General features: G+C 38.1%; 1 protein-coding gene across 1 annotated transcript in view; it reads right to left on the reverse strand.

Moving 5' to 3' along the window:
• The window catches only part of LOC117528021 (adhesion G protein-coupled receptor E1-like), a 39,186-nt gene extending 34,397 nt beyond the window's left edge, over nt 1-4,789 (reverse strand). Inside the window, exons 1-5 of the mRNA XM_034190542.1 lie at nt 4,717-4,789; nt 3,923-4,066; nt 1,128-1,271; nt 746-892; nt 142-179 (exon numbers count right to left, since the gene is read on the reverse strand). Coding sequence (XP_034046433.1) covers nt 142-179; nt 746-892; nt 1,128-1,271; nt 3,923-4,066; nt 4,717-4,789 — 546 coding nt within the window. The remainder of the gene's footprint in view (nt 1-141; nt 180-745; nt 893-1,127; nt 1,272-3,922; nt 4,067-4,716) is intronic.
• Between the last annotated feature and the right edge of the window lie 17,917 nt (nt 4,790-22,706).

Genomic DNA, 22,706 nt, shown 5'->3' on the forward strand with positions numbered 1-22,706 from the left:
TACCCCTTAAAGTAAAAGGTTCAAGTTCGCTTTATATCATCTTTTGACAATCGTTGCAAAATTGTATAACTTGCAATGATAATAAATATCTATTTAATTTCCACAGAGCAATGTGTAAAAGAAAGGAAGATGGAGTTTTACCTCTTTTACTTCAATTTCATTGAGAATCTCTTGAAGCCCTGTTAGTATGTCAGAAAACATTATAAACAATCGTCTTTAAAAAGTACATAGTATATATAATATATAACATGTCATTATGTAAATTAGAGAGAGATGCACAGACAGACAGACAGACAGACAGACAGATAGACAGATAGACAGATAGATAGATAGATAGATAGATAGATAGATAGATAGATAGATAGATAGATAGATAGATAGATAGATAGATAGATAGATAGATAGATAGATAGATAGATAGATAGATAGATAGATAGATAGATAGATAGATGTCTTGAAATTCAACCTTGCTCACGTTTACAATATGAGATCCCAACTATCCAGTCCAATCCGGTTGAAGGATAGAATCGATCAGGACAAGAACAAAAAAACGTTCCTGGTACATTCGTGCACACGGTTTGTTTTCCACATATTCCTGGTGTCTCACTACACTCATCTATGTCTGTAATGAAGAGAACGCACACATAAGCTGCATATCACAGACTTCTTTACTGCAGTATTTTCTCACTACACAATAGTGTAGACATATGTGATGGAAAGAGTGGACAAAAAACTATGTGCACACCTTGACATGGGTTTTGGTAGCTGGCTATGACAGCCTTGTTATACAGACGGTAACCGCTGTGGCAGGTGCAGATGTACGACCCAATTGTATTTGTGCAGTTGCAATCAGGGCCACAGATGATGATATCTTCGAAACACTCATCGATATCTGTCAAAATTCCACAAAATTACACTGTAAACAAAAGCAAATGCAGTATTTGGAGTGATAATCCAAACACAATGAGTATGTGGTATTTTCTCCCAAGCCAGTGTGAAAGGTCTTAAGGTCACCACACCTGTGTTTCCAAATTTTCCTTCACTATACACAACTAAATATTATTAGTAATCAACAGAGAAAGATATGCTTGTGTTCTCATTTTCTTCCACTGTCTTGATGCAATTACCAATGCAAATGTTGATTTCACTTGGCGGTTGGGTTGTATCAGATTCTCTGAAGCCCACTTTGCAAGCACATGTGTAACTTCCAATTGTGTTGGTGCAGATGGAATGTGGACCACACACGGTGGAGTTGAAACACTCATCAACATCTAAAGAAGAAACAGATAAAAGGTGACACTGTCTAAATTCAGGGACAAGTAGCAGCTCATTTATAATTAAAACAGCGAACAGAGAGATCGATTGATTCTTTGAGATGTGAAAAGATAATTTTTAAGAACCACCATTTCTGTGCTCAGCATTAACAACAAACAAACAAAACTGAACAGCTGTGCTCATTTTTCATGGAATATTTTACTTTGGGTAATTACACATTCTGATTTTTTGACCCAGTAACCTAGGCTTAAATGATATATTTTCTGTTTTACATCATAATAATAACACTGGTCTACAGCCAAAATGCTTCTGAAATAAAGATACTTAGATTTTACTAATTTTGGACCACTGAGAATGAAAATGTTTGAAATTGTTGATTGGCTGTAGTTTTAAGAAATGCTACTATCATTAAAAATAGATGGAATGGACATTCCAATGGTAAAAGAAATGAAATTTTTAGGAGTTATGATTGATGAAGATTTTACATGGAAGTCACACATAAATTACATACAAAAGGAAAGAAAGCCATTGCTGTTTTGCATAAAGTTAAATATTCATTAAATAGTTATGGATTATTAACATTGTACAATTCATTGTTCCATATTTGACTTATTGTGTAGAAATCTGGGGATCAACATGTACAACTTATACACAACCTTTATTTATTTTGCAGAAAAGAGCTTTAAAAGTGATTGGCAACAGTCAATTTAGAGATCCATCTAATCCATTGTTTATTAAGTATAGAGTACTTAAATTTCATGATTTAGTTGATTTGAAATTACTACAAATAATGTACCAAGCAAATAACAATACCTTACCAATAAACATTCAAAATATGTTTGAAAAAAAGAGTAATTTGAAGGGCATAGAAGTCTTTAAAAAAACAAGATTCAGAACCAAGATAAAGGAACGGAGTATTGCAGTGAATGGTGTAAAATTATCGAATAACCTCAACAAAGAAATCAAAGAATCAAGGTCGCTTAAATTATTTTAAAAACATATTAAACTTGATATATTTCATAAGTATGAAACTATGAAATAAGTCAGTGGGCTGTGACAAAGCCAAAAATGTAATCTGTTAATAATGTTTAGAATGTTTGAAGTTTAAAATGTAATCTATTAGGGATGTAGTCTTTTAAATAATGGTTAAAATTAGGAAAGAAGTCGGTGGCATGTGACAAAGTCATAGAAATGCAATGATGTCGATTGATGATGCTTTGCAAGATTGTATTGTAAAAAAGGGGCAGAATATATAAGACTTGTTCTTCCAAACTGCTCCTTTTCATTCAATGGTTTGTAATGTTTTGTTAATTTTGCTTTTGCTTTTCTGTTTTTTTCTTTTAAATGAATGAAATAAATCCTCAATAAAGCTGTAATACTACTGTGCTACTAAGGGTTAATATATAACCCTTTTTCTGATGTTTAAAGTGTTACAAAAAGAGAACAGGTAAACAGTCAGAGAAACATAAAAAAGACCTATGCTTATGATTTTTCATGAACACACTACTGTTAACACAATATAATTATGTAGACACAAAATGTAAAACCTTATATATTTTGGAAACAATAGCCAATTGGTCATTATTATTGTCATATTTGAACTCAACATGCCAAAATCCATAACAAATAGCACATTTTATTTCTGAAGCAGGCAACTTCTAAATATTTGTATTAATATTTGTTATTAATATTTGTATACCAGTGTATACAAAATAATATTGGGGGGGGGGGGGGTAGGGGCTTAATTGACAAAATAAATAAATAAATAAAATCATATTGAAATTTTAATCTGCATTTTTTTAAATGTTTATTTTTTGAGTAATTAAATTTTGGTGTTTTAATTACACAAAAAAACTTATTTTTGTCAATTATTTGAGAACACTGAAAATATTATTTTTATTAATTTTTTTTGGGGGGGGGATTAAATTTGGATGTTTTAAGACAGGGGTATTGGACAAGTGGTTAGTGCACTTAGTTTCAGTGCAGAAGGTTCCTTGTTCAAACCCCACCCCTACCACCTTCCTTCATGTAATGTGGAATTGCGTCAGGAAGGGCATTTGACATAAAACGTGCCAATTCAACATGCAGATCCACCTCGGATTGACTGTGGTGACCCCTAGTGCAAACAAGAGAACAGCCGAAGGGACTCGCTTTTTAAATTTTGGTGTTTAAGACTTCTGGATGTTAAATGTCTTTTAATTGCCTGATTGAAGCGCTTTCTTGAAGAGGACCAAAAATGCTAACAAAGAAAACAAAGAAAATAAGATTTTGAATGTTGGCATTTTTTTTTTCAATGGCTATGTTAAACATCTCAAAATTTCAATGTATTCTTAAAATATTTATTTAATTTCTATGCATGTAAGAACCATTTATCAGCATTTCTTTCAAACATGTTCCGAACCTTTGTTTTATGCATAGTGGTGCATTACATCGTGCTATTAAGACAAACATACCTTCACAAAGAGGAACTGCCTCGGGTACAAGGTGGTAGCCGGTGTGACACACACACGTGAAAGAGCCTATGTTGTTGTAACAGACCCCACCACTACCGCAGATTTTTTTCTTACACTCATCAATGTCTGAAAGGAGAGAAATAGTTTTTTTTTCAACCTGAACAGTACTGAGGCTACAAGTATTTTGAAACTACCTATGCACAGGTTAGATTTTCCAGGTGGTACATCTGGATCTGTTGCTTGGTATCCCTTCACACAGGAACAGTCAAATGCACTAACAGTGTTGGCACACTCAGCGTTTGCCCCGCAGGGGTATGAAGTTTGACACTCATCAATATCTGCAAGAAATTACAAACCCATGTTTAAAGAACACAAGTGTACTTGTTGCATAAAGTTCTGAGTTGAGCCAAAAATGAATGAAATGTGTCGCATTACCATGAAAGAGCTGATTATTTCTATTTCATATTTTGTTTTGTTGCCTAACTGCAAGAAGCCTAATGGATCCAATAATTCATATAGTGACAATACATATTACTCCATCTTGGGTACTACATCTTTTCAGACAATGTATGGGTACAGGTGGAGTGATTTTTTTTGTCAAAAAAGTAACTTAGGAAGCCTAGGATAATGAGTATAACTTGCATTGTATAACATACTTTCACGACCCGTAGAATACCAGTTGTCTAGCTTTTCTTTTTGGTGGAAAACTCCACCATCTGGAGGAAAATGTAAAATACTTTTTTTTGCACATTTTACTACTAATTTCTCATGAGAAAAATCTGCATTTTGAGTAAACATCAGCTACTCAGTGTTGAAGACCGTCAGTGGCTTGGGGAGGTAGATAGTGACACATTGCGCCAACACATGGTCCCAGACCATCTGACAATTAATACTAACACCACTTTGTACAATTAAAATGAATTGACTGTGCTTACCAGTGCAGTTGTATGCGTCTGATTTTGGTAGGTACATTTTTTCCATTTCATACCCAGGAGAGCAAACACAGCCTCCCTCAGATGTACACTCAGCATGCGGTCCACAGGAGTCTGTCTTACACTCATGATGATCTAAACAGACACAAACTATTACAAACTCTGAGATACAGATTAGGAATAGTGATTATTCTACCATAGCCCCTTGTATATGCTATGACAAACCAAACAACTGCGATAGTGATATGCATATGATATACAAATGATTTTTCAGAAACATGTAATCTAGTTGAGATTATCAACTCGTCAAACCTGCAAATTTAGGTTGATAAAAGAACATGTGACTTTGAGTAAACTTGTTAACCTACGTCCATACAACCAACATCTTTCAACAATCATTTTTTTTATAGTCATAGTCTTATAAAATCAGTGCTGGCAATCAACCCTCTGAGTGCTTTGCTCACCTATGATGATTGATGTGTTTTTGAGAATTGTTATTTTGAAGAATTCATTTCAGAAGTAATAAATGAGTAAAAAGGGCAGATGTATAGAGATCAAAAATTTACTATGCTGAAAAAAGAAATGAAATAATGCTTACAACATACTTTATAATCATTAGTTCTGTAGTGTTACAAGAACATCTGAAGAAATATGGCCTACTTGATGTATGTTTTTACTATATCAGTCTATGCTCATAATGCATTAATCTTACTTTTTACTCAGACCAGACCAGGACGGGATCAGGACAGTTTTTTCAGTTCTTTTTCACAACTGTTAGTTGTGCTTGTCAGGAGAAATTCCATCCTTCCATTCATCCTTCTGGAAAACTTTCATATCTTAAAACTCAAGAAATGTAAAACTCTCAAAACAGAATTTTTTATACATTACTACTGGGAGGGTAAAGCTTTGTATGCAACAAAATCATGCATTTCTGACATTTCTAAATACCTTTTTTTTTTCTTTTTTTTTTTACTGAGTTTTGGGTTTCACAAGTGGGAAATGTACCAAAAGCACCGATATGCACACATTGTCCAATAGATGGTGACAAAAGCTGTTCAAATGTTGGGCAAGGTCTCAACTGTTTAGTATTCATTTGAGAAGTTAACTTTTGGTGAAAATAGGAAACTGTATAGCAAATAATACAATAAAAAGATATTAGGAAAAATATTAAAACATTAAACAACGAGCAACAAAGGGAGACACCAGAACATCACCAGGCATTTACAATAGCACTATAGTACCACAAGTGTGTAAATAGCTAAATAGTTGTGATAGACAGTAAAAAGCAATGCCAACAATGTATGTTGTAAATAATCATGAAATACAAGATCATGTTAAAAACTAGTAATGTAATTTTACAGTTTAGAGAAATGTAGTTTCAAATTCCTGATAGCTCTACTACAAGTGCTACCTTGATACTGATACATTTTCTTTTCAGCAATTTATGAAAAAAATGATGCGATTGCCAAAGGTGAGTCGCACACTCAGAAGCTTGATTGTGAACAATGTTTCTATTTACAGTAGTGTTCAGAATACTAGTAGTGCTATGTGACTAAAAAGATTAATCCAGGTTTTGAGTATATTTCTTATTGTTACATGGGAAACAATCAATCAATCAATCAATCAATTTTTTTATATAGCGCCAAATCACAACAAACAGTTGCCCCAAGGCGCTTTATATTGTAAGGCAAGGCCATACAATAATTATGTAAAACCCCAACGGTCAAAACGACCCCCTGTGAGCAAGCACTTGGCTACAGTGGGAAGGAAAAACTCCCTTTTAACAGGAAGAAACCTCCAGCAGAACCAGGCTCATGGAGGGGCAGTCTTCTGCTGGGACTGGTTGGGGCTGAGGGAGAGAACCAGGAAAAAGACATGCTGTGGAGGGGAGCAGAGATTGATCACTAATGATTAAATGCAGAGTGGTGCATACAGAGCAAAAAGAGAAAGAAACAATGCATCATGGGAACCCCCCAGCAGTCTAAGTCTATAGCAGCATAACTAAGGGATGGTTCAGGGTCACCTGATCCAGCCCTAACTATAAGCTTTAGCAAAAAGGAAAGTTTTAAGCCTAATCTTAAAAGTAGAGAGGGTGTCTGTCTCCCTGATCTGAATTGGGAGCTGGTTCCACAGGAGAGGAGCCTGAAAGCTGAAGGCTCTGCCTCCCATTCTACTCTTACAAACCCTAGGAACTACAAGTAAGCCTGCAGTCTGAGAGCGAAGCGCTCTATTGGGGTGATATGGTACTATGAGGTCCCTAAGATAAGATGGGACCTGATTATTCAAAACCTTATAAGTAAGAAGAAGAATTTTAAATTCTATTCTAGAATTAACAGGAAGCCAATGAAGAGAGGCCAATATGGGTGAGATATGCTCTCTCCTTCTAGTCCCCGTCAGTACTCTAGCTGCAGCATTTTGAATTAACTGAAGGCTTTTTAGGGAACTTTTAGGACAACCTGATAATAATGAATTACAATAGTCCAGCCTAGAGGAAATAAATGCATGAATTAGTTTTTCAGCATCACTCTGAGACAAGACCTTTCTGATTTTAGAGATATTGCGTAAATGCAAAAAAGCAGTCCTACATATTTGTTTAATATGCGCTTTGAATGACATATCCTGATCAAAAATGACTCCAAGATTTCTCACAGTATTACTAGAGGTCAGGGTAATGCCATCCAGAGTAAGGATCTGGTTAGACACCATGTTTCTAAGATTTGTGGGGCCAAGTACAATAACTTCAGTTTTATCTGAGTTTAAAAGCAGGAAATTAGAGGTCATCCATGTCTTTATGTCTGTAAGACAATCCTGCAGTTTAGCTAATTGGTGTGTGTCCTCTGGCTTCATGGATAGATAAAGCTGGGTATCATCTGCGTAACAATGAAAATTTAAGCAATACCGTCTAATAATACTGCCTAAGGGAAGCATGTATAAAGTGAATAAAATTGGTCCTAGCACAGAACCTTGTGGAACTCCATAATTAACTTTAGTCTGTGAAGAAGATTCCCCATTTACATGAACAAATTGTAATCTATTAGACAAATATGATTCAAACCACCGCAGCGCAGTGCCTTTAATACCTATGGCATGCTCTAATCTCTGTAATAAAATTTTATGGTCAACAGTATCAAAAGCAGCACTGAGGTCTAACAGAACAAGCACAGAGATGAGTCCACTGTCCGAGGCCATAAGAAGATCATTTGTAACCTTCACTAATGCTGTTTCTGTACTATGATGAATTCTAAAACCTGACTGAAACTCTTCAAATAGACCATTCCTCTGCAGATGATCAGTTAGCTGTTTTACAACTACCCTTTCAAGAATTTTTGAGAGAAAAGGAAGGTTGGAGATTGGCCTATAATTAGTTAAGATAGCTGGGTCAAGTGATGGCTTTTTAAGTAATGGTTTAATTACTGCCACCTTAAAAGCCTGTGGTACATAGCCAACTAACAAAGATAGATTGATCATATTTAAGATCGAAGCATTAAATAATGGTAGGGCTTCCTTGAGCAGCCTGGTAGGAATGGGGTCTAATAAACATGTTGATGGTTTGGATGAAGTAACTAATGAAAATAACTCAGAACAATCGGAGAGAAAGAGTCTAACCAAATACCGGCATCACTGAAAGCAGCCAAAGATAATGATATGTCTTTGGGATGGTTATGAGTAATTTTTTCTCTAATAGTTAAAATTTTGTTAGCAACGAAAGTCATGAAGTCATTACTAGTTAAAGTTAATGGAATACTCAGCTCAATAGAGCTCTGACTCTTTGTCAGCCTGGCTACAGTGCTGAAAAGAAACCTGGGGTTGTTCTTATTTTCTTCAATTAGTGATGAGTAGAAAGATGTCCTAGCTTTACGGAGGGCTTTTTTCTAGAGCAACAGACTCTTTTTCCAGGCTAAGTGAAGATCTTCTAAATTAGTGAGACGCCATTTCTTCTCCAACTTACGGGTTATCTGCTTTAAGCTACGAGTTTGTGAGTTATACCACGGAGTCAGACACTTCTAATTTAAAGCTCTCTTTTTCAGAGGAGCTACAGCATCCAAAGTTGTCTTCAATGAGGATGTAAAACTATTGACGAGATACTCTATCTCCCTTACAGAGTTTAGGTAGCTACTCTGCACTGTGTTCGTATATGGCATTAGAGAACATAAAGAAGGAATCATATCCTTAAACCTAGTTACAGCGCTTTCTGAAAGACTTCTAGTGTAATGAAACGTATTCCCCACTGCTGGGTAGTCCATCAGAGTAATGATCAGACAGAAGGGAGTTTTCAGGGAATACTGTTAAGTCTTCTATTTCCATACCATAAGTCAGAACAAGATCTAAGATATGATTAAAGTGGTGGGTGGACTCATTTACATTTTGAGCAAAGCCAATAGAGTCTAATAATATATTAAATGCAGTGTTGAGGCTGTCATTCTCAGCATCTGTGTGGATGTTAAAATCGCCCACTATAATTATCTTATCTGAGCTAAGCACTAAGTCAGACAAAAGGTCTGAAAATTCACAGAGAAACTCACAGTAACGACCAGGTGGACGATAGATAATAACAAATAAAACTGTTTTTTGGGACTTCCAATTTGGATGGACAAGACTAAGAGTCAATCTTTCAAATGAATTAAAGCTCTGTCTGGGTTTTTGATTAATTAATAAGCTGGAATGGAAGATTGCTGCTAATCCTCCACCCCGGCCCGTGCTATGAGCATTCTGACAGTTAGTGTGACTCGGGGGTGTTGACTCATTTAAACTAACATATTCATCCTGCTGTAACCAGGTTTCTGTTAGGCAGAATAAATCAATATGTTGATCAATTATTATATCATTTACCAACAGGGACTTAGAAGAGAGAGACCTAATGTTTAATAGACCACATTTAACTGTTTTAGTCTGTGGTGCAGTTGAAGGTGCTATATTATTTTTTCTTTTTGAATTTTTATGCTTAAATAGATTTTTGCTGGTTATTGGTAGTCTGGGAGCAGGCACCGTCTCTACGGGGATGGGGTAATGAGGGGATGGCAGGGGGAGAGAAGCTGCAGAGAGGTGTGTAAGACTACAACTCTGCTTCCTGGTCCCAACCCTGGATAGTCACAGTTTGGAGGATTTAAGAAAATTGGCCAGATTTCTAGAAATGAGAGCTGCTCCATCCAAAGTGGGATGGATGCCGTCTCTCCTAACAAGACCAGGTTTTCCCCAGAAGCTTTGCCAATTATCTATGAAGCCCACCTCATTTTTTGGACACCACTCAGACAGCCAGCAACATGCGGCTAAACATGTCACTCCCGGTCTGATTGGGGAGGGGCCCAGAGAAAACTACAGAGTCCGACATTGTTTTTGCAAAGTTACACACCGATTTAATGTTAATTTTAGTGACCTCCGATTGGCGTAACCGGGTGTCATTACTGCCGACGTGAATTACAATCTTACCAAATTTACGCTTAGCCTTAGCCAGCAGTTTCAAATTTCCTTCAATGTCACCTGCTCTGGCCCCCGGAAGACAATTGACTATGGTTGCTGGTGTCGCTAACTTCACATTTCTCAAAACAGAGTCGCCAATAACCAGAGTTTGATCCTCGGCGGGTGTGTCATCGAGTGGGGAAAAACGGTTAGAGATGTGAACGGGTTGGCGGTGTACACGGGGCTTCTGTTTAGGGCTATGCTTCCTCCTCACAGTCACCCAGTCGGCCTGCTTTCCCGGCTGCTCGGGATCTGCCAGGGGGTAACTAACGGCGGCTAAGCTACCTTGGTCCGCACCGACTACAGGGGCCTGGCTAGCTGTAGAATTTTCCACGGTGCGGAGCCGAGTCTCCAATTCGCCCAGCCTGGCTTCCAAAGCTACGAATAAGCTACACTTATTACAAGTACTGTTACTGCTAAAGGAGGCCGAGGAATAACTAAACATTTCACACCCAGAGCAGAAAAGTGTGGGAGAGACAAGAGAAGCCGCCATGCTAAATCGGCTAAGAGCTAGTAGCTACGCTAAGCTAGCGGATTCCTAAAAACACGCAAAGTGAATAATGTGTAAATAATTTAGAGGTGATTCAGCAGAAGGAGTGCTTTAGTTAAGGCACGTAAAGATTACACTGGGAAACAAATCGTAATCTAGATAACTAGATCAATCTAACTGTGCAGATTAAACAGCTAACAGATACAGCAAAACACCGCTGTGCTCCGGAACAGGAAGTGATACAATACCGCAGTGAGAGCCAACCACCAGTAGAGGCAAGCAAGAGCACCAGTAGGTACCAGTAGATTCATTAGAGTCTCACAAATCCAACAAGACCACGCATTCATGATATGCACACTCTTAAGGCTATGAAATTTGGCTATTAGTAAAAAAAAAAGTAGAAAAGGGGGTGTTCACAATAATAGTAGCATCTGCTGTTGACGCCATAAACTCAAAACTATTATGTTCAAACTGCTTTTTTTAGCAATCCTGTGAATCACTAAAGGAGCATTTAGTTGTATAACCACAGTTTTTCATGATTTCTTCACATCTGCGAGGCATGGAGTCAACCAACTTGTGGCACCTTTCAGCTGTTATTCCACTCCAAGATTCTTTAACAACATTCTACAATTCATTCATATTTCTTGGTTTTGCTTCAGAAACAGCTTTTTTTATGTCACCCCACAAGTTCTCAATTGGATTTAGGTCTGGGGATTGGGCAGGCCACTCCAAAACATTAATTTTGTTGGTTTGGAACCAAGATTTTGCTGGTTTACTAGTGTGCTTGGGGTCATTGTCTTGTTGAAACACCCATTTCAAGGGCATGTCCTCTTCAGCATAAGGCAACATGAAGTATTTTGACATATCCAAACTGATCCATGATACCTGGTATGCAATATATAGGCCCAACACCATAGTAGGAGAAACATGCCCATATCATGATGCTTGCACCACCATGCTTCACTGTCTTCACTGTGAACTGTGGCTTGAATTCAGAGTTTGGGGGTTGTCTCACAAACTGTCTGCAGCCCTTGGACCCAAAAAAGAACAATTTTACTCTCATCAGTCCACAAAATATTCCTCCATTTCTCTTTAGCCCAGTTGATGTGTTCTTTGGCAAATTGTAACCTCTTCTCTACATGTCTTTTATTTAACAGAGGGACTTTGCGGGGGATTCTTGCAAATAAATTAGCTTCACACAGGCATCTTCTAACTGTTACAGCACTTACAGGTAACTCCAAACTGTCTTTGATCATTCTGGAGCTGATCAGTGGGTGAGCCTTTGCCATTCTGGTTATTCTTCTATCCATTTTGATGGTTGTTTTCCATTTTCTTCCATGCGTCTCTTGTTTTTTTTGTCCATTTTAAAGCATTGGATATCATTGTAGATGAACAGCCTATAATTTTTTGCACCTGCGTTTAAGTTTTCCCCTCTCCAATCAACTTTTTAATCAAACTACGCTGTTCTTCTGAACAATGCCTTGAACGTCCCATTTTCCTCAGGCTTTCAAAGAGAAAAGCATGTTTAACAGGTGCTGGCTTCATCCTTAAATAGGGGACACCTGATTCACAAACTGTTTGTTCCACAAAACTGACGAACTCACTGACTGAATGCTACACTACTGTTATTGTGAACACCCCCTTTTCTACTTTTTTTTACTAATAGACCAATTTAATAGCCTTAAGAGTGTGCATATCATGAATGCTTGGTCTTGTTGGATTTGTGAGACTCTACTGAATCTACTGGTACCTTGTTTCCCATGTAACAATAAGAAATATACTCAAAACCTGGATTAATCTTTTTAGTCACATAGCACTACTATATTCTGAACACTACTATATATATATATATATATATATATATATATATATATATATATATATATATATATATATATATATATATGTATATATATATATATATATATATATATATATATACGAGGTCTATTAGAAAAGTATCCGACCTTATTATTTTTTCAAAAACCATATGGATTTGAATCACGTGTGATTACATCAGACATGCTTGAACCCTCGTGAGCATGCAAGAGTTTTTTCACGCCTGTCGGTTATGTCATTCGCCTGTGGGCAGTCTTTGAGTGAGGAGTCGTCCACCCGCTCGTCGATTTTTTTCATTGTTTAGGAATGGCTCAGAGACTGTTGCTTTGTTTGATAAAAAATTTTTCAAAACTGTAAGGCACAACTGAGTGGACACCATTCAATAAATTCAGCTGGTTTTCGGTAAAAATTTTAACGGCTGATGAGAGATTTTGGTCTGGTAGTGTCGCTTTAAGGACGGTCCACGGCGCCTGACGGCGATCTGCGCTTCGAGGCGGCAGCATCTCGCCGTTTCAAGTTGAAAACTTCCACATTTCGGGCTCTGTTGACGCAGTAAGTCGTCAGAGAACAGAGAACTTTCAGAAGAAGTCGGCATGAGGAGTTTATTCGGACATTCCATTGTTAACGGTCATTTTGTAATGAAAGAACGTGCGGGCAGAGTCGCATGTCGGGCCAGACCCGACCGCGGGGGGTCGCGGCAGGAAAAACACCTCCGTTGGAAATCTTAACGGGCAAGTTGGAACATGCCCAAGCTGTTAAACAATTTCTCAGTTACTCACTTGTTGAAAGCCATTAAAAGCCGCCTGAATTCTACAAATGGTTTTCAACACGGAGGTGTTTTTCCTGTCGCGGCGCACACAGATTTGCCGAGTCGTCACGGAAATGACTCGGCGAATTTGCGCGCACGTCTTTCATTAAAAAAATGTCCTTAAACAGTGGAATGTCCGCATAAATTCCTCATGCCGGCCTCTTCTGAATCTTCTCTGTTCTCTCACGATGTCCTGGGTGAATTAAGCCTTAAATTAGGATGTTTTAAGCTCGAAACAGGCCGACGACAGCGCCTGGAAGCGCTGCAGGACGTCCCGCTCCGTGGGAAGTCCTTACACCGACAGAAACACCCCATAATCTCTCATCAGCCGTTAAACTTTTCACAGAAAACCATCTTAATTTCTCGAATAGTGTCCACTCGGATATTCCTCACAGGTCCAGAAAAAATTTTGATAAAGCAACGCGCGCCGTCTCGAGCAGCGTGTGAAACAAAGGAATTCAGCCGAGAGGGCGGGACCACATCTCACTCAAGGCCTGCCCACAGGGAAATGACGTCACCGACACGCGTGAAAAAACTCATGCATGCGCACGAGGGTTCAAGCATGATTGGTGTAATCGCATGTCATTCAAATCCATATAGTTAAAAAAAAAAATAAAAGGGTCGGTTTATTATCTAAGAGACCTCGTATATATATATAAATCAAAATTTAGTTAACTTCTCATTTTAGTGGTGCACCTTATCTAAAAATTTCCATAACAATGGTTTCTTTTTATGACTAAAGCATGAAATTTGGCACACATATTCTAAATTAAGTAATGCTTATTTTCACGTATTAAGGCATCCTGGAGCAACTCAGCCACATGGGGTGTGCAGCCAGTACATTCTGAGTGCCGGTCCCAAGCCCGGATAAATGAGGAGGGTTGCGTCAGGAAGGGCATCCGGCGTAAAACAAGCCAACCGAACTATGCAGACTCAGAATCGAATTCCCATACCGGATCGGTCGCGGCCCGGGTTAACAACGTCCGCCACCGGTGCTATTGCCCAACAGGGTGCCGGTGGAAATTGGGCTACTGCTGGGCAAAGACGACGAAGAAGAGGAGGAAAATGTTGCCACGAACAGCGGGAGAAGAAGAAAACTAGAAGGGTGGAAATGAGAGTGGGGACGTTGAATGTTGGTAGTATGACTGGTAAAGGCAGAGAGCTGGCTGATATGATGGAGAGGAGAAAGGTAGACATATTGTGTGTGCAAGAGACCAAGTGGAAGGGAAGTAAGAGCAGGAGCATCGGCGGTGGGTACAAGTTGTTGTACCATGGTGAGGACAGGAAGAGAAATGGTGTTGGGGTCATTTTAAAGGAAGAGTATGTTAAAAGTGTGTTGGAGGTTAAGCAAGTGTCTGACAGGGTGATGAGTGTGAAGTTGGAAATTGAAGGGGTAATGATGAATATCATCAGTGCATATGCCCTACAGGTTGGTTGTGAGATGAAGGAGAAAGAAGATTTCTGGAGTGTGTTAGATGAGGTGGTGGAGAGTGTGCCCAAGCATGAAAGAGTGGTGATAGGAGCAGACTTCAATGGGCATGTTGGTGAAGGGAACAGAGGTGATGAGGAAGTAATGGGTAGATATGGTATCAAGGATAGGAATGGGGAAGGACAGATGGTAGTTGATTTTGCAAAAAGGATGGAAATGGCTGTGGTGAATACCTACTTTAAGAAAAGGGAGGAGCACAGGGTAACATAAGAGTGGAGGAAGGTGCACAGGTGGACTACATTCTTTATAGGAGATGCAAGCTAAAAGAAATCACAGACTGTAAGGTGGTAGCAGGAGACAAGATGCAAGCTAAAAGAAATCACAGACTGTAAGGTGGTAGCAGGAGACAGTGTCACTAGACAGCACAGGATGGTTGCTTGTAGGATGACTTTAGAGGTAAAGAAGAAGAAGAGAGTGAGAGCTCAACAAAGGATCACATGGTGGAAGCTGAAGGAGGAAGACTGTTGTGTGAAATTTAGCGAGCAGGTGAGAGAAGCACTGGTCAGAGGGGAAGCAATTTTGGACAACTGGAAAAGTACTGCAGATGTGGTGAGGGAGACAGCTAGGACAGTACTGGGTAGGACATCTAGACAGTGGAAGGAAGACAAGGAGACTTGGTGGTGGAATGAAGAGGTCCAGGAAAGCATAAGGAGAAAGAGGTTGGCGAAAAAGTTTTGGGATAGTCGGAGAGATGAAGAAAGTAGACAGGAGTACAAGGAGATGCGGCGTAAGGCGAAAAGAGAAGTGGCAAAAGCAAAGGAAAAGGCATATTGCGAGCTGTACAAGAAGTTGAATAGTAAGGAAGGAGAAAAGGACTTGTACCGATTGGCCAGACAAAGGGACAGAGCTGGAAAGGATGTGCAGCAGGTTAGGGTGGTAAAAGATGCACATGGTAATGTGCTGACAAGTGAGGAGTGTGTGCTGAGAAGGTGGAGGGAATATTTTGAAGAGTTGATGAATAAAGAAAATGAGCGAGAGAAAAGGCTGGATGATGTGGTGAGAGTAAATCAGGAAGTACAAAAGATTAGCAAGGAAGAAGTGAGGGCTGCTATGAAGAGGATGAAGAGTGGAAAGGCAGTCGGTCCAGATGACATTCCAGTGAAGGCATGGAAATGTCTAGGAGAGATGGCAGTAGAGTTTCTAACCAGATTGTTTAATAAAATCTTGGAAAGTGAGAGCATGCCTGAGGAGTGGAGACGAAGTGTGCTGGTTCCTATTTTCAAGAACAAGGGTGATGTGCAGAGCTGCAGTAACTACAGAGGCATAAAGCTGATCAGCCACAGCATAAAGTTATGGGAAAGCGTAGTAGAAGCTAGGCTTAGAAAACAGGTGAAGATCTGTGAGCAGCAATATGGTTTCATGCCGAGAAAGAGCACTACAGATGCAATGTTTGCTCTGAGAATACTGTTGGAAAAGTACAGAGAAGGACAGAAAGAGTTACATTGTGTGATTGTGGACTTAGAAAAAGCTTATGATAGGGTGCCAAGAGAAGAGTTGTGGTATTGTATGAGGAAGTCTTGAGTGGCAGAGAAGTATGTTAGGATAGTGCAGGACATGTACAAGAATAGTGTGACAGCGGTGAGATGCGCAGTCGGAATGACAGACTCATTCAAGGTGGAGGTGGGATTACACCAAGGATCAGCTCTGAGTGCTTTCTTGTTTGCAGTGGTGATTGACAGGTTGACGGATGAGATCAGACAGGAGTCCCCATGGACTATGATGTTTGCAGATGACATTGTGATCTGTAGTGAGAGTAGAGAGCAAGTTGAGTCTAGTCTGGAGAAGTGGAGATATGCTTTGGAGAGAAGGGGAATGAAAGTCAGTAGAAGCAAGACTGAGTACATGTGTGTGAATGAGAGGGAGCCCAGTGGAATAGTGCAGTTACATGGAGTAGAAGTGAAAGTAGATGAGTTTAAATATTTGGGGTCAACTGTTCAAAGTAATGGAGAGTGTGGTAGAGAGGTGAAGAAGAGAGTGCAGGCAGGGTGGAGTGGGTGGAGAAAGGTGGCAGGAGTGATTTGTGACCGAAGAATATCAGCAAGAGTGAAGGGGAAAGTTTACAAAACAGTAGTGAGACCAGCTATGTTGTATGGTTTAGAGACAGTGGCACTAACAAAAAGACAGGAGGCAGAGCCTTGTTTGACCTTTACTTTGGAGACCAAGCATTCAACACAGACAACACTATTCCATTTATTAATCCTTTTATCCTGTAACTCCTTAACATTTAATCAAAGATAGTCTAAATTATACCTTTTTGAGATTGTCATGATCAGACAAATATGATACCTTTCAATATGATAAGACTTTTAAATTTTGACTCCTGTGTAATTCTTCAGTGACCCATGTAGGTCATTAGAGGTCAGCTCCAGGATGCCTCTACATGTAAAAATAAGCATTAGTTAAATTTGATTATGTGTGCCAAATTTCGTGCTTTAGTCACTAAAATGCAAAATCATTTTGCCTATCTGCTGCACACTTTAAATTGAGTCAGCTCAAAAAGTCTGTGCAGCGCATTACCATTAATATTTCAATTTTCCAAATACTTCAATCCTGTTTTGTGTTACATCTCATGATTGCACATAGTTTTTCTTTTTAATTTACAAATCATCTCTGTAAATTTCTTTTTTTTTTTTCAGTGAGAAATTTGTTTTGTTTCTTTGTTTTTGTACAAACACATGTGGTTTACTGCCTCAATCACTTCTTATATCATAGATTTCTATTACTTGCCCCTCAGCCTTCTCAGAAATTCCACACTTTATACACTTAGAAGAGATACTGTAATCGTTCTCTCTCTCTCTCACACACACACACACACACACACACACACACACACACACACACACACACACACACACACACACACACACACACACAAAATGTCACCATGCAAAGTAAACCCACCAGTGTAAAACTAACACTGATAGTGTTAAATTAACACTGCCAGTGTACATATGTTCACTGTCTGTGTTAAATTAACACTGGTGATTTTACTGTTTGTGATTCTGAGATTAGGCTGGAGCATATGTGTACATATGTGTGTACATATGTTCACTGGCGGTGTTAATTTAACACTGGTGATTTTACTGATTCTGAAATTAGGATGGAGCATATGTTATTAGAAAAAACAACATTCAAACAAATAGCAAAAATAAATACTGGAAGTATGAATGTCATCAAGAAATGCTTTTTAAAATGTATTTGGTTTTCTTATGTTTTCTCCCTAGTCTTATAAATAATACTGCACAAACAGTGTGGTTATTTCACCCAAGCTACTATGGGTGATCGGACCAGATGAGAGTGAGTAAATTCTATACTTACAGAGAATGTAACCCATTGAGGACTGCGGGTGTTCCAAGGGTCTGTATATGTAGAATCCTCCAGGACACCAGGCCACGGACAATTTAATATTCATTGAACAGTAAATATTGGTATTACTTTGTGCACTTCCATTTACTACTATGGTTTCATTGGTTGGATATGTAAATGGAACAAAAATCATATACTGGGTGCCACCACGGTTTCCTGACTTACAGTTGTTGACAACTCTGTCCCCACCAACCCCTGTGAAACGCCACCATTTGTTAAGAAGTTTCGTATCATCTTGAGGGAATTCGGGAAAAGTAGTCGACACAAATTCAAAGTTGCGCCATGGTTCAGTTATGTTGGTGTATCCATCACAGGAACCTGCACGGCACAAGAAAGTCGCATCAGTAATAATACCTACATGATTATTCACCTACGATTTCAGACTGTGTTGTCTGCATGATACATACCAGGTGGATAGCCACCAGAAACGGCAGAAAAGAGCGATCCTGACAAGAGCAACAGAGAGTTTAGACCATATGAGAACATCACAATTTTACTGTTTCTATTTGGACAATTAATATAACTTATTCCACAGAGATCACATTATTAAAATATCTATTTTTTATTTGTTTGTTTTTTAACTGAGTTTCTTAATAAAATGTTTAGATGCAGCTGTCAAATGTTTATGTCCACCAAGGACGTAATAAAATCATCAGCGTTCATTCATTTATTTCTTTATTTGTCTGTCTGTCTGTCTGTTAGCAGGATTACCTCAAGACTACTGCATGGATTTCGATGAAATTTTCACCACAGATAGATATAAGAGCAAGGAAGGCTCCATTAAATTTTGGAGGTGATCCAGATTCTGGATCAAGGTTTACTTTTTATAGGCTTTGAAGGATTACTGTTAGCAGGATTACATCAAAATTACTTCAAGGATTTTGACAATGTTTTCACCACAGATACATATTAGGGAATGGTAGACTTCATTAAATTTTGCAGGTGATCTGGATCCAGATCCGGATTCTGGATCAAGATTTCACTTTATATAGGATTTGAATGATTACGTCAAAGCTACTTCATGGATTCTCACCAAATTTGCACCACAGATAGATATTAGGGCATAGAAGACTCCACTGAATTTTGGAAGTGATCTGGATCTGGATTCTGGATCAAGATTTTACTTTATATAGGGTTTTAAGGATTACGTCAAAACTACTTCATGGATTCTCACCAAATTTGCGCCACAGATCGATATTAGGGTATGGAAGACTTCATTAAATTTTGGAGGTGATCCAGATTGGTGGACATCAGAAATATCTGATTGCTCTTGTTTGTAAGTGTATTTGTTCACAATAATGACATATTTCTACAGCATTTATTGACTGTAACTTCCCATTATATCCAATTAAAGAAACAAACCTTTGATCTGAATTATTGAAACAGCCTTGTTTTGAATTTGAAATCAACAGAGCAATTTGTAAGAGACTTTGCACTGTTCTATAAAGGCTATAAATGTATCCTAAGTTGTGGGTTATACATAAGAAAATGTGAAATCACTCACCCAATAGAAACAAGAAGACAGAGCAATCCATCCCGTCTGATTCCATGACAAATTAGAACATCAGATCTCACTGTCTGAAGGCACACCACAATTTGCACAACACCCCAAAACTGTTTATTAAAGGTTTGAGGCAAATGCAAAAAACTATGCAAATTCACTAAGCATGTTTGACACAGCAAAAAAAAAAAAAGAGAGAAATCCACAACCACAATTCTTTTGTTTTGGTGAACTCAGATTATTTAATGTCAGACACAGTCTGTATTAAAAAAAAGAAAAAACTGATTGCATTAGTTGTTCTGTCTCTGATTCTTTGATTATGAGCACAGACATCCAGACTTTCATTACATAAAATGTATTGAATACCTACAGGAGATCCACTGATAATGGATGCATTTGCTGAACAGCTTGGTATACATAATGTAGACTGAGTTTACTGTGTTCCATCAAAGACATTAAATAAGTGCATTTTTTGGAGGGGGCGGGGAAGGGGGTGCCCATGTCCTTTTTTAAGGCAGGGCAAAAATGGGTGGTATTTATTCCGTTAGTTAGTCATGGCCAGTTTTTTTTTTTGTTTTTTTTTTGGCATAATATGAAATAAAGCAACCAGATTGTAAAAATGTAAGAGCAAGAGTGCACCTACTGTATTAACCTGGCAGGTTAGCAGATACGTGCTAATAAGTCAGAGAGCACTAACGGACAGCAGCCACCAAAGCTCCCTGAGGGGAAACTGTTAAATAGTGAAGCTGACTTTTTCCTGTTTTCCCATTAGTGTTTGTTTTTATTTCATTTAATGGTTGATTTTTATTCATTTTTGCTGTGTGTGCAATAGACTGTTCTTACTGAATCTAAGGCACCATTTGAATAATGGAACCACTGTGCTCTGGACTTTACTGTAGACCAGGTCATTGGTGGCCTACAACACAACTGCTTTCTGCCTCTTCTGAACAGCATTCCATTTACACTCTACCTGAACATACCTCATTTTAAGACCAACAGGTCCACTGGCAAACAAATGAGTACAATTATTCTCACTATCAACATGATGTTGATACTGGGCATGAAAGTGACAGTTGTGATAGCTTTACAATAAGTATTACACTTGTATTGTAGCCGCATGCTGCTTTGCTCCAGGTGAAAGCTAGAGTCCTACATTCAATTCATGTAAGAGGAGTGACTGAGAAGTTTTGAGCCTGACCCAAAAAAAGTAGGGCATAGTTCATCAGCATTTGCATTCTCAGAAGCCAACATTTTTCAACAGTGCACAATTCAAAACTTCACACATTCTTGAAGTTCAAACTTTTCAGTTGCCCCTCCCATATGACAACACGAGTGCCCCAAATATCATCTTGAAAAAGTGTCTTTCAATAATAATTTTGATTTTGTCAGACTGCTAAGACTGTCACTGTAAGTAGCATAAGTAATGAAAATCGATATACTGATGAAAATAATTTTCTATTTACACCATATAATTAAAAAGTATTCTACCAAAACCATGTGATTGCAGTATTGCAGTGCTGAATTTCCTATTATATTATTAAAGATCTACAGTATAGTGCAAGAATTTAATAGTTAATATAAGTCTATAGCCCTTTTATTGGCAGCTGTAGAGCACAAACAAGAAACATGAGAAGCACCCAGATATTGCAGATAAATTGTAAATATTTGGATGTCAAACCTGACAAATAAACCTGGACAGTTGTTTCTCTAAATAAGCAGTCAAAGCCGTAATAATTTGAGGGATATTCACTCAAGTAGGACAGCAGTATAGGTCCATGCAGTGCATTTCAAATAGCATGCCAAACCATGCTTAATATAATGGCCAGCAATCAAATCCATGAAACAGAAATGAACACTTGTGGAAACCTGCACAGCTCCAATTATACCATATGGAGCAGAAGCCATAGGAAGAAATGTACAATATGAACAATTCAAATGAAAAGGCAAAAAATAAGATACAGACAGACATCATAAGAAGAACACTCATGGTTCCTCAGTCACCACCAACATTCAACAGAAGCACTCTACAAAGAATCGGGGTTGGTAGATGAAACATCAATGATACAAAAACTCAAGATACAAATGGAGGCAAGACTAAAAATGAATGGAGATTTGATTGTCAGTATAATGGAGCAAAACACCAAAAAAAAAAAAAAAAAAAAAAAGGATGGATGGAAAGAACAAATTGAGAAGTTAAAGGAAAATGTGAACATGATGTACCAAACTGTTCACAATCTGAAGGAAAGGGTCACCAAAGAAGCAGAGGAATATTAAAACTCCAGTCTCTACTAAGCAATAAAATATGGGAAGCTGGATGTAGACCAAAATATATCAGTAAAATCAGCAAACAAAATGCATCTTTAATCTTGAAAGCCAGCACCAGGATTTTAAAAAAGACAACATAAAAACCAAACTTCTGGAGTGAATATCTATGGATTTTTAATGACATTTTTTATTGGAGTGTGTGTGTGTGTGTGTGTGTGTGTGTGTGGGGGGGGGGTATTCACAGTGAAAACTAATCTCTCCAAAATCACATAAATGAATAAAAAATATAAGAGCCACAATGATGGGAGTGTGTGCCGTGGACTCCTTTAGCACAACTAAATCATTACAGTCAGATTTTAGCTCAATCAGGGGATGGATGCATGAACATCATTGAACATGTCTTGGACTTCATTTCCAGCAATCATTCAGAAATACAAACACTATGGTACTGTGTGGTAAATCTGTCTGCATGAGGCAATTCACAAAAATGAGTGACCATGTAATCTCCTTGTCCAAAAGTCTAAATGTTATGATTTAGTTGTGTTCTACTTAATGATATCCATACTTATAGATGTCATTGTGGTGGCTTGTCTATTTTTATTTAAATGATGCCATGTTGCAGAAATTAGTTTTCACTGTGAGTTCAAAGGGTAGGGTATCACTTTAGAAATTTTATTATTTAAAAAAAGCCTGATTTTTTTTTTTTTTATCTTATGTCATAAAAAAATCTAACTTGTAATATGGGTGTGTAAAATAAAAAATAGTTTTTAGTTGTTTGTTCGTCCCCTTGATCTACACTCCAGTCCAGTAGAGGGTGCAAGGCTCCGGAAG

The sequence above is a fragment of the Thalassophryne amazonica genome, chromosome 16 (genome assembly GCF_902500255.1).
Source record: "Thalassophryne amazonica chromosome 16, fThaAma1.1, whole genome shotgun sequence".
In the NCBI taxonomy this organism is placed as follows: Eukaryota; Metazoa; Chordata; class Actinopteri; order Batrachoidiformes; family Batrachoididae; genus Thalassophryne; species Thalassophryne amazonica.